Genomic DNA, 11,696 nt, shown 5'->3' with positions numbered 1-11,696 from the left:
GTTCGAGGCGCCCCTCAGGCGACCCGCCGGGTCGCGGGGGGGGAACTTTGGCTACCACTTCGCGGTGGGCGCCGCAGCCCCACAGGGAGGCACCTCAGGGAGCCTCGGGCCGCTTTCCTGCATCTTCCCCCACTTCGGCAGAGTCCCCGCTCCCCCATGCGAGGACAGACGCCTTGCCCGGCCCTGAGGGCCTGTCACCGCTGAATGGCCTCAGCGGACACCTTCCCCCCGCTCCTGCAGCGGGGCAAGGCACCACCAAATACCATTTTTCTGCCATTTCTTTGTTATTAATGCTCCTCATTCTAGCGGGATGACATTCAGGAGGAGCAGAGGGCCCTGGCTTGGCAGAAGCCGGTTCCCGTGGTCTTCAGGAGACGTTGCCATGCAGAGAGGGAAAATGGCACCTCAGCATGGGTGGCTTTAGAGCAAGAGGGAGCAGGGACAAGCCCTTAGCCAGCATGGGAATAGCCGGCGGAGGCAGTTATGGGGGCAGGAGGGGAAGGGAGGTGGAGAGTTGCCCTCTACACCAGAGCTCCTTCAAGGCCACACCGTGGTGTCACGCATTTCATGCCCCTTGGCTCCGACTGTGCCACAGACACGGCTGGTTGAGGACCAGCAAGATAAACCTTGGCTGCTGTGGAGCGACCAGTAAAGTCGGCTCACGCAGCGTGCCCCAGCCTTGGCACCGCGGCCACTAAAGAGATGTTAAACCCAGCAGTCGTGTAGAGCAAGGAAGTGCTGAGGGAGCTTGGTGGCATTGACGGTGGGAGAAGAACAGATCTAGAAGAGTCCTGGCTCATTCTCCAGGGAGGACATCCATGGGATAGAGCAACTGCCATGCCCAGGGAGCCTGAGAAACTGAGGCCATGCCTTACAGGCTTCCCTGTGGAAGCCCCAGCTTTAATGTGGCTATGTGCAGGATAAGAACATCATCCTCTGCCTTTGTTAATGTGATCAAAACTGCAGTCTGAGGTTTGGGGCCTGAGAGTGCTTCCAAGTGAAAAGACAAGTTAAAAAAAGGGAAGCATGAATTGGTACAGGAAAATATCTATGCCACTTCAGATAAATTATTGCGCTGCAGTAGGGAAGAACAGGAACCTGCTGTCTGACTGGACACTTGCACTTTCTCCTATAATCTCTTTGGCTTCCTTATCATTTTTATTGCTTCTCTGAAGTTTACTCCCTCTGTCTCAACAACATGGGTGTAACAATTTGCCTAGAGCTCTATACAAAGTCTACAGGCTCTGCACAGAAAGCACCCAGGGCACAAGACCTCTCTGTTACTGTACTGCACTGTACTGTAAATTCACATCCCATTTACTTTTTTCAGCCAGGCTCAGGTCTTTTAGCAATAACTAGTTCTGAACTTACTTGGATTTTGGTAATGTCATGCGTGTTGCTAAAGTCGGTCAAAACCAAGAGCCTCTTGGCTCATGGTAGAAATGAAACCCACGATCAGCGCAAAAGGTGCTTCATTTCCAAAACGTAACAACAGAGATGCCAAAAGGTGGGGAAAGCCCATTTCTGCTGCCTCCTGTGAGTGCTGACCCAGAGCCCTTGGAGGGTCCAGCCCTCACTCCTAAGCAGACAAGTCCTTTAAAGATCCTGAAAAAGTAGCGTGCACAGAGGTGCAGACTTCAAGATCTTTGCAGAGGAAAGGCTCCGTGGAAGTACAGTTGCACAGAAATTGGAGCGTTTCTCAGGAAAAAGGAAAGAAAATTCAAGGAAAGCTGATTTAAATCAGCTTAAGTTTTAATTGGTTCACATACGATCTTTCTGTTTGTAGACTCCTGTGTGAAGAGATCACCTCTATAATCTTTTCTCAAGAAAATCAAGCAGCAAATGATTCGGGAAGCTAAAGTCAAGTTGTACAATTACGTATCCCTAAAAAGGGAGGAGAGGAAAAAAAAAAAAGTATTATATTAGTTTATGCCGCACTCCCAAGAAGGGCTTTGAGAGTCATGTATTTCTGGACACTGCTTACCTTTCTTGTGATAATCTCAGGATTTCTGATCTCAAATAGGTGAAGCCCTTTGCTGTTCATCAGTGAAGTCAGAGCTGGTTCGATCCCTATGGAATCAGTAAACCCACCCAGTTATGGGTACAGCCATCCTGGCTTGCTGCTTACTGTGACCTTGGCTGCCTGTTGCCAAAATTGTTCCCCAGCGCCCCACGACCTTCAGCCTGGCGGAAAACTCACTTTTCCTTTCTCCCAGCGATTTACAAAGGGTTGGCCATTCCCCAAGTGAATCCAGTAGAAATTTGCATCAGTAACATGGTTCTCCCCTCCCCAGCTGTCAGGGTTATTGATGTATTTTTTCAGTGCGTAGGATTAGGAGATCTGATATTGGATCTCTTATGGAATACATTGACACTTCCCCAAAGGGAAAACTCACTTGAAATCACTTCTGGGATTCCGACAACTGAGATCATTGTTTGCAGGAAGTTTCTTACGGACGGGTCATTCTGAAAGCCAGAAAATTCGTACAAAAAGGTTTTAAAGACATCGTTTAGCAACAAACGGCCTAGAGAATGCTTGCTTAGGACTTACCCCACTTGGATCAGCTGTGCATTTAAAGACTTTAAACTCTGTCCTGGAGGAAAGGAAAAAGGGAGAAAAAACATCAGTAAGGGCTGCAGAGATGCTCTTTTTGTGCTGCTCTCAGACAAGGGCTAAAAGAGGCAATGAGTCCCACGGGAAACCACAGTACCCACCTGGAGTCCACAGGGTGCAAAATGAGTTTCTTTTCCGCATAGGCAGCTTGTATGGTGACGGTGATTTCCTGCACAGAGATGAACGGCAGAGTTGAGATGTAGCTCATCTTGCCTTATAGCAGGGAGCTCCATTTGGAAATTGTGGTTTGCTTTCTATGACCGAGTTCAACATCATTCTGGCTTTACCTCCAGATTATTACTAGAGAAGGATATTCCTTCTCCATTTGCATGCAACAAACTCCTCCCTGATGCCTACAGCCTCAGCCTGCGGGGCTCCAGACTGGCTCATCCACAGGACTGATGTTTTTGCCACTTTGTGAACCAAATCCTGCACAAGGAAGGAAATGGTTACATAGGGTGCTGTTTCCCAGTGACCATCCATCTCAACGTGAAAGGTCTCAAGGTAGCCAGGGCTACCCCAAGTAGTCTTACCCATAGTGTTTGCGTTGATAACCAAATTAAAAAAGAAAGTAATCTCTGAATTCTGGACTTTTTGGCTCATTTTCTTGCTTTGTGAACATTCGTTTAAAAGGAGTATTTTGTGATGCAGTTGCGGGTCACAACCAGGGGTCTGGCAGGCCAGGAGGAGGCCACATCCTGAGAGCCACAATTTTAGTGCTTCTGCGCTCCTACCAGAAATTGATTTTGAGATATCGCCTGGAGCACAAAAAACAGCCGTGCGCATTGCCCTGTAGCACCCTAACATAGGATACTTGCAGAGGGCAGGAGGGAATTATTCTCTATTCCAGCCCTCAGAAGATTACAATTTAACCCTTTCAAAAGAATCTCATCTACCCTCAGGCAGTGATTTGCTTTTGTGCAGGGTTCAGTGTGCATACCAGCCTGTAATTACACGGCTGGACAAACACACCGCTCTCTTGTGATATTACCCATGACGGCAAGGCTGCTGGCATTTCTTTTTTCTGCCTCCTTAGGTTCTGTATAAAGCAGTTTGGGGTAAAACACAGTGTAAGGAGGAACTTCCATACAGACACACACACAGATGAAAAGGTTATATTTGGAGCTTCACATTCTTCAGAGCTGTGTCTTCATTTCAGAGACAACCATCCTCAACATGGGGGCTAGAGCCAGAATTTGGGAACGAGAAGATTTCAAAAGAAATACATTTCCATGGTGCTCCTGAAATACCTCAGCTAAAGGAGTTTCCCTGTGTCCGATACAGGTTAATGGGGGCTCATCAGAGCTTCACAGTGCTGGACTTACCACCTTGCACACCAGTGATGGGCTGGCCTAATAGAGGAGGCGTTGAGCCAACACGGTCACTATCATCATTCCCAGCCTCAAACGTTGAGGGAAGAGATGGGAGTGTTAGAAGGAACTGATATGCCTTCTCCACTTCCCATGGTTTAGGCGCCCACCCTTCCCAAAGGGCTCCCTGCCGTTGCTGTTCCTGCACACCAGGAGTGGTCCATACTCAGCACAGAGCCTGTCCCAAGGTCTTCACAGTCAGGAGAAGGAAGAACTGACCTTCTCCATGTACAGAACCATCAGGGGCTCTTCTCCCGGGGGAAAGATGCTGATCTCCGCTCCTACCAAGGACTTCACGACTGTCCCTTCAGGCTGAACAGAGATTTGGGGATGGGCGAGACTCCACACCTTGGCCACCGAGTCATTATAGGAGGTACCTTGAAAAATCTGGTCAGATAAGGAGCAACACAAGAGTCAGGCTTTTTCCATACCACGTCCCGATTTCACACCAACTTTCCACACAGCTGCATCCCCTTCATAGTCCCCAATTCCCCCGCCAGTTCACACAAGCCCAATAACTCAACCGGGTTTCAGGGAAGCTGTGCCAGCATGGAGGGTGGAGAAATCCTCCTTGCAAAGCACAGGCATTTCTCCGTCAGTCCCTGGGTTTCCCCATCAGGCCCACCCAAGACTCTTGAGTTGTCGAGGGAAGGACACGAGACGTTAGAATGCAACAGAATCCATTTGAAAAGTTCCTTGTTTGACGTAAAAGGCAGTTACCGTCTGCACTGCCTTCCGCTGCGCTTCCGTGTCTTCCATTTCAAACAGCGCCTTCAGAAACAAACCAGAAACAGGTTGTAGAAAAATGAGAGTGGAAGTTATGGTTAGCCCTGATCCAGGCTGGATGGGCCAGAGCGCTGATGTGTGGCTTGTGGCCAGCTCAGAGGCCTTTCACCCACTTTCACCACCACCACCCCCCCCCCCCCGCCCCGAAAATCATGTCACTTTGTAACTCAGAAGACAAGTTTTCTATCAGCTGATGCTATTGCTCTAAGGCATAACACTACCTGAGAGCGCATACTTGCTAAGAAGGTACCAGTTTCTGACCAGGATCACATGTAGTGACTGACTACAGTCACTATCTTCTTTCTATCTTCCACAGAAACTATCTCTCACCAAAAAACAGTATTTAGACAATTTTTTACTCTCTTCCCCAACACATGAGGTAAGGAGGGAACCACCCCTGAAATAGTCACCTGCAGCTTCTCCCCTCTGATGGTCAATCCCAGGCGCTTATCTAAGAAAGCTGCCGAAGCCAGGGAGTTGAGGATGTGTTCGGACAGCCAGAAGTAGAGCATTCGGGACTCCGTCAGCAGCGACGGGGAGAAAACAGAGTCGCTGAAGACATCAGAGTAGTTCTTGTACAGCACAAGGCCCTTTAAAGGAAAGCAAGCGTATCTACCATGACGAGCAGCAGGAAGACAGGACAAAATGTCAATGTCTGCATTTTCATTGCAAGGCGACGGCCTGGCTGGACTTGGAGCAGAGAGGAAGCTGGTCAGCTGGGTGAAAGGCTGGCATCAGCCCACGCTGCAGACCTCCCTTGGGCTGCAGCGCAGCAGCACCCCGTGGCAGCGAGGGACCAGCCCCAGCCAGCCCTCCAGCCAACATCAGCACCAGAAGACCTTTGGTCTCTGCAGCCCAGGTTACTTTACCTTGTGGTGTGATTCCAGGTAATTTGCTTTTATTAAAGGAACTGATGCGAGGGAGATATCAAGTCTGATATCCTCATCCTGGACAAAATTTGCTGCAGGAAGAAAACACAAAAACCTCACACCAGAAACATGAGCTTAAGCAGAGCTTGCGACAGTGGCTTTTAGGACTTGGTGCAGGAGGTTACTGGGAGTTATAAAAGGACACAGGGATGGGACTGGAGGGTCCCACTCCTTTGGGTGCTAGTGCTGATCCTGCTGCTACTCACCGACTCAGTTTCTCCACTGGGAAATATGGGTAATTACTCTCAATTTTACATTCTGCTCCCTTTCCCTGATATTTGGGACTGGGAACCATGGGAAAATCTTCAGCAGGCAGATACAGGTGCTGTAATATCTCAGCCCCAACAGTCCAATGCATGCTCCTGTTCTAGCTAACATCAGTCTTTCTGCAGCTGTCCTGCACCTCTGGTTGTTAAATAATGGAGGATAAATACTTTATGAACTGAAAAATGTCTTTCAACCAGTGCAATCACCCTTAAAAATCAACCGGATGCAGAAAATTCAAAGCATAACATTGCTAAAGTTTATTTTGCTGTTGTCTGAGGTCTTGGGATCCCATACACATTTTCAAAGGACCTTTTTGATGGATGTGGCTACTGCCCTGCTGGGCCGCAAATGTTAAAAGTCGCATAGAAAAAAAGAAAACAGAAAAAAACAAGGATATTTACCTGCTAAATCATGTACAAAATTTGCCATCACCTGGGCAAGAAAATTGATTTCATTGCACACCTACAAGAGGAAAAGAGGGGAAGAACTGAAGGTGAAGGGTAGGATTTTTGGTTGTGGAGCGGAGCTGGGCCGCATGGTGAGATCCGAGGGCTGTTGGTCAGACACTGGCATCATCAGAGATCCCAGTGTCAGCACAACCTCCCACCTCCTCCAGGCTGGATTTGTTGTGGATTCTATTTATTTGCCTTATTTTTTGCAAGCACCAAAATTATATTGCTATTACCTTGTGGGCATAGGTGAGCAGAGTAGTGTGTAGCGTACAAACCAACCTCTCCTCTGTCCACAGGCAGGGGCTGACCTTACCTCGCTCTTGAGAACAAGCTTCAAAGTGAAGGAGATGAAATCCGTGAAGAGCTGCTTCAGCCAGCCCGGGCTGCACAAGACAGGGAGCACGGTCAAGGACTGCCCAGCCGTTCCCATGGTGGGTGACACTTGGGCTGAAGCGCTCAGGGAACCAGCAGCAGGGCAAGCGAAGCCTGATTTTGAAGGGGGACAGACTCACTCCTTGTCTCCTTGGAGGTGAAGCGTCAGTTTGTGGAAAGCCAGGTAGCAGTCCGAGGCATCAGCAGCCACTTGGTCCTTCTGGCACACTGCGCGGGATGAAAGAAAAAATTAAAAATATTGTTAGTTTGCTACCGAGACGAGGAGGATGAGTGCACTTTGCAGACCTGGAGCAGAGCATCACTGCCGAGGAGCAGTCAGAGTTTCCCACACCTCCTGGGAGATGTTTCCAAAAGACTCAGGACCCTGCAAGTCAGGGCAGATGGGGCTACCTTGCACCTGGATGGAGGGTTTCTGTTTGCAGCTCCAGCTGAGCTAGTCTACCAGCCAGCCTTCTTCACGCTTCATTTGGATACCTGCCTGCCTTGCTAGCTCGTATTGTCAGGGACTTGGTTGTCCCCTAACATCACCTGGAAGAACCTGAGCAGCATGTGCAACCCACAAACCAGAGCGGGGAGGGAATTTAATCATATTACAAAAAGCTTGAAAATTGCGATATACTGTCATTGAGAGTTTTGTGCTGCTCTTCTCGCCCTGGGAGCTTACCAGGAAAATGTATTTTGAGGCACATGAGATAACCCACATCCCCCTCATCCCTTATGGGAGGTGGAGGAGTGTAGTTTGCCTCTTTCCCTTTCTTTTCCTGAGGGAGGGGCTTCGTTTCCCAGAGCACACCTTGGGCCTAATCTGGAGATAGCTGAAAAAGTGGACTATAAGGATCGTTATGTTCAAACCTCCCCCCAAAAAGCGTTTGCCTCACTCTTTGGAAACATCACCATGTTTTTTTCAAGTCAGACTGAACAGCAGGAGATGAAAAGCTGGTCCTAAAGACAGCCCAGAAGGCCAGGACGCTTTTCGCTTGCTGCTGGCGTGAATCAGCATTACTTTGCTGAAATGGTTTGTACCAGCTTCCTCCGCTTGGTCTGTTAAAACTATGAGGTCTTTGAGGGCCACGTTGTCTCCTGTCCTATGTGCACAGGGCAGCAGAGACTTCCAGCCTCCACCTGCCGTCGGATCCCCACAGAGGTGAGCAGAGCCAGCCCCCCAACCTGGTCCGTCCTGCTGCTCTGGAGGAAGCACCCACACAAAGACCCCCTGCAGCTAGCGATCCCCAGCTGTTACTTACTCAGTTTAATGTTTATCTCGAGATCAATGGAAGACTCGATTTCAAAATCAACGGAATGAAAAAGCTGCAAACTGTAATGGCAGAAGAGAGGACATTTAGCAACCGGTGCTGGGGGCAGCTTCTCCCTGAGCGCGCATCGGCCGCGGGGTGGGTTTTGTAACACCTCGCACACAGGTACTTGCACTGCAGTTTGCAAAACCCCGGCACGCAGCAGCCCGTCTCAGGTACCCTGGTACTCTCCGTTGCAAACCACTGCCTCAGCGGCACTTAGGAGAACGGGGGCATCAAGTCTCTTTGTTCCCCCCCACTCAAAGTTCGTAGAGCAACGAAGGGGAGGGAAGAAGACAACTTGTACATTTTGGGCATCTCGTCTCCTCATGCAAGGGGAGGACAGAATGACTTTCTGATATAACGGTGTCAACTTATAGTGCCGCTGTACAGTTCAAGACGCAGAATGAACCGGCAGCGCAGGAGCGGGGGCTGTGGGGCTGGGCAGCAGCCAGCCCACCGCGTACTTACAACCAGGCCCCGGCATAGCCGTAGGTCAGGGTCCCTTTGAAGAAGGCCGTCACGTTTTTAATGGCGATGTGAATGGCATCGTTCTCCTTCAGCTCCACCTCGCTCTGCTCTATGGACAAGCCATTGACCTGGATGCTAGAAACAACAAAAACACAGTTTGTCCCCGGCCCTGGGGACTGTTTTCTGTGACGAGGACAGGCAGGTTTGCACCTGAGGACATGGGGTCTCTAAGGGTCCTGTGCCAACTCCGGACTCAGAAGCTTTTGCAAATCACAGGGGCCACGCACAAGGGCCGTGGTGCTGTCCTTGAGCCTCGACGTGCTGCTTCCCCCCTGCCATGTTCAGACACGAGGTGGGGGAAAGGCTTTTAAACAGGAAACACGGAGCAACATGCTGCAGAAACAACCCTCGTCTATTGCGGTGCCCTGCATCAGCCGCACTCACGACAGGAAATCTGCCTGCCTTCGCACGGCTAAATTTGTTGGCCCCAAATAGAAGTCAGCGAAACCCAGCCTTGTTTGTCACAAAGCACATCCTGCTGACAAGGGTGGCTCGGCAGCCCCGGGTCCCCGCTGCCACTCCATGTGCCATGGGCACCCTCTGTCAGCGACAGGCCCCGGGAGCTGCAGCCCCGACCCGCTGTCAAGAGGTGTGCTCTACACCCTACATTGCTGTCTGCCTGCCGAGCTGGAAAAGCTCGTAAATAATAATACATCAGCAACCTAAACGTTAACGTGCAAATTGTCTGCAAGGCAGAGATCAGAAGATGTGCCTGCCCTGGTCCAGACCTCTGCTTTCACCAGGAATTGCTGGATCGAAGCTCCCTCCAAAGCCAGTTTCCATTCCCCTCCGTCAGCCCGCAGGCGCCCCGGCACAGAGACGCAGAGATACTCACTTGGTCAGCCCGTAAGCCACCTTGCCGAGGAGCCGCATGGACCTTTCCCCGGTGATATTGGGGAATTTAGCATTTCTGAACGCTGCTTGGATGAGCCGCGCTGTTTCCTGGTTCACTGTCGGTGGAAGAAAAGGGCAAAGATACCAAACTGCAGCCTCACCAGGTCCACACCCTGGGTTAAAGCACTACAGAAGAGTTTTATCCAAAGCGTTTCCATCACATTAAGGAAACCCTAGAAGTAGCTTCAGAGTAAAAAAAGAAATCCCTAATTTTAACAGCTGAAGGCAGCTGGGGACAGCAACGTGCGTGGCTCAACAGTCACCAGCAGGACCATTCCCAGGGAATCAAGCCCAGCTTTCACACACCTCACCTGTGGGGCAGATTTTGGAACAGTTGAGCCTCTAAAGGTTGTTGACTTTACCCCAGTGCTTTACTTTGTGGCTGCTTGCTTGTATTGCAGTCAGCTGACGGGTCTCCAAAGGAAAACTTCTGAGACCAAAGATTCTGTATGCGTTTTCCTAACGTTATCCAGCCCGTTCCAGCCTCAGGCACGTGCTTGTAGAGGACTTTTTTCCCTTACAGAAGTACCCTCTCTTAGTTTGGCCCAGCATCCTTCTCCGCACATACCACTCTCAGAGGGAATGGAACAGAGCTGTTCCCTCCTTTTGCAGAAGTACTAATTATTTTTCCCCTACCCATAAAGCCCCCAAAACCTTTGCAAATAAACCCGTGGCAGCAGAGAAACCCTGTTTCTCCCCTTCTGCACACTGACCCCAAAACATGAGATTGCAGCAGGGTGAGAAATCAAATGCACGTTTGCTCCAGTTCTTCTGTCACACTGTCCCCCAAGAAGAACATTGCTAAAACTTTGGGCGAAGCAGAGGGCTTGGGGACTCTTTTCTAAGTCCTTTGAGAAGTTGTGCCTGTACGGTGCTTTAACCCATGCTCCCAGGTAGATAACACATCTTACTAGATAAACTAAAGTTTCCAAAAAGAGCCGGGAAAGCAAGAAACCCCCTGAGCTGGCTGATCTATCCCAAACCTCTCCTGATGGAGAGAGGGAAAATGCAGCCCCGTAGCAGACACTTACACAGCAACGCCGCGGGCTTGGTCATCCTGCAGACAATCCCCGTGATGCTGTAAGGGAAGGGCCCAAACTCACAGGCTGCTGATGCGTGGACGAGCATTACCAAGATCCTGAAGGTCCTCAGCCTCATCCTGCCAGCCCACAGCATCCTCGGCCACAGCAGAGAGCACGGACGAGATCGACTGATTCTTGACTGCGGCAAAGGCTGCTTTCATACCTCCAGCAGACCTCACTCGAAGCAGGACATGACCTGCTTCCTCCAGTTATCAAAACTCATCACACGTTTCCTAATCGTACTATAGTTTCCTTAACACCCTTCAAGTTGCACGCTGCCTTCCTCCCACAGCAGGCGCTGGGGCTGCAGGACTTGGCTCTCCTGCCAAAACTGCTTTAACTCAGGACATGCACACAGCGAGGCGGCAGGAGAAGCTGGAAGGGGATGGAGATTGGAAGGGGATAAAGCCAAGGGAGCAGCCTCACGCTCTGCCTCCAGCCAGTTCTTGGTTTGCTCTTCGCACAGAAGTATTCCACGTTTTGCATTCCTGCAGCAATTTCCGAGCAAAGCCCTGTTTGAAAGGTACCCAACATTATTAAGCGCTCCCCCCTCCACTGATTTCAGGCATGCTGTGGGGAAACTGAGGCACGCTCCTGGGAAGTGGGTCCCTCCTGCTACCACTGGGTGAACCCACATCTCCCACATCCCTGAAGGGCTCCATGACCACAGGAGTGGAATGCCCTCTGCCTCTGGTAGGACTTTTGAGCCATCTTCAGTTTGCCACCTTCCAGATGGTGAAGAGCCCTCTAAACTGGAGGTTTTCATGCACCTACCCTCTCAGCTGCTATTTGGGAATTGTTAGAAACCCAAGTTCACATCCACTCCTCGCACACGCCCGCCCTGCACGCCACCATCCCCCCACACCCCTCTTGTGGAGCTGGGGCCCATCCCAAAACAAGCTCGGGGACAAAACGGAGCGAGATTCTCTCGGCAACAAGGCTCACAGCAGCTCCCATTAACCATTTTGCCAGCACAGACTGGTGGAGAATGAAAGGTAAGATCTCGGCCATGCTGCAGGAGCACACTCAAGCCCCTGAGCAAGACAGGATGCCAGCTTTCCTCCTCTCCCTGGCAGATGCGTCACC

At 50.5% G+C, this 11,696-nt stretch overlaps 1 protein-coding gene across 1 annotated transcript; it reads right to left on the bottom strand.

Moving 5' to 3' along the window:
- On the bottom strand, nt 1–11,412 carry CETP (cholesteryl ester transfer protein). Its single transcript, XM_054199585.1, has 16 exons — nt 10,560–11,412; nt 9,470–9,584; nt 8,575–8,709; nt 8,056–8,126; nt 6,931–7,018; nt 6,732–6,801; nt 6,368–6,428; nt 5,640–5,731; nt 5,181–5,360; nt 4,705–4,755; nt 4,204–4,371; nt 2,716–2,783; nt 2,552–2,594; nt 2,397–2,466; nt 1,985–2,070; nt 1–1,884 (listed from the first exon to the last, which is right to left on the bottom strand). Exons 1-16 carry the CDS (start codon nt 10,702–10,704, stop codon nt 1,810–1,812), a joined length of 1,518 nt encoding a protein of 505 aa, XP_054055560.1. The 5' UTR covers nt 10,705–11,412; the 3' UTR covers nt 1–1,809.
- Between the last annotated feature and the right edge of the window lie 284 nt (nt 11,413–11,696).

Source organism: Rissa tridactyla, chromosome 4 (assembly GCF_028500815.1).
Source record: "Rissa tridactyla isolate bRisTri1 chromosome 4, bRisTri1.patW.cur.20221130, whole genome shotgun sequence".
Taxonomy (NCBI): domain Eukaryota; kingdom Metazoa; phylum Chordata; class Aves; order Charadriiformes; family Laridae; genus Rissa; species Rissa tridactyla.
The sequence above is the reverse complement of the archived record's forward strand: the minus strand, read 5'-3'. Positions and strand labels throughout refer to the sequence as shown.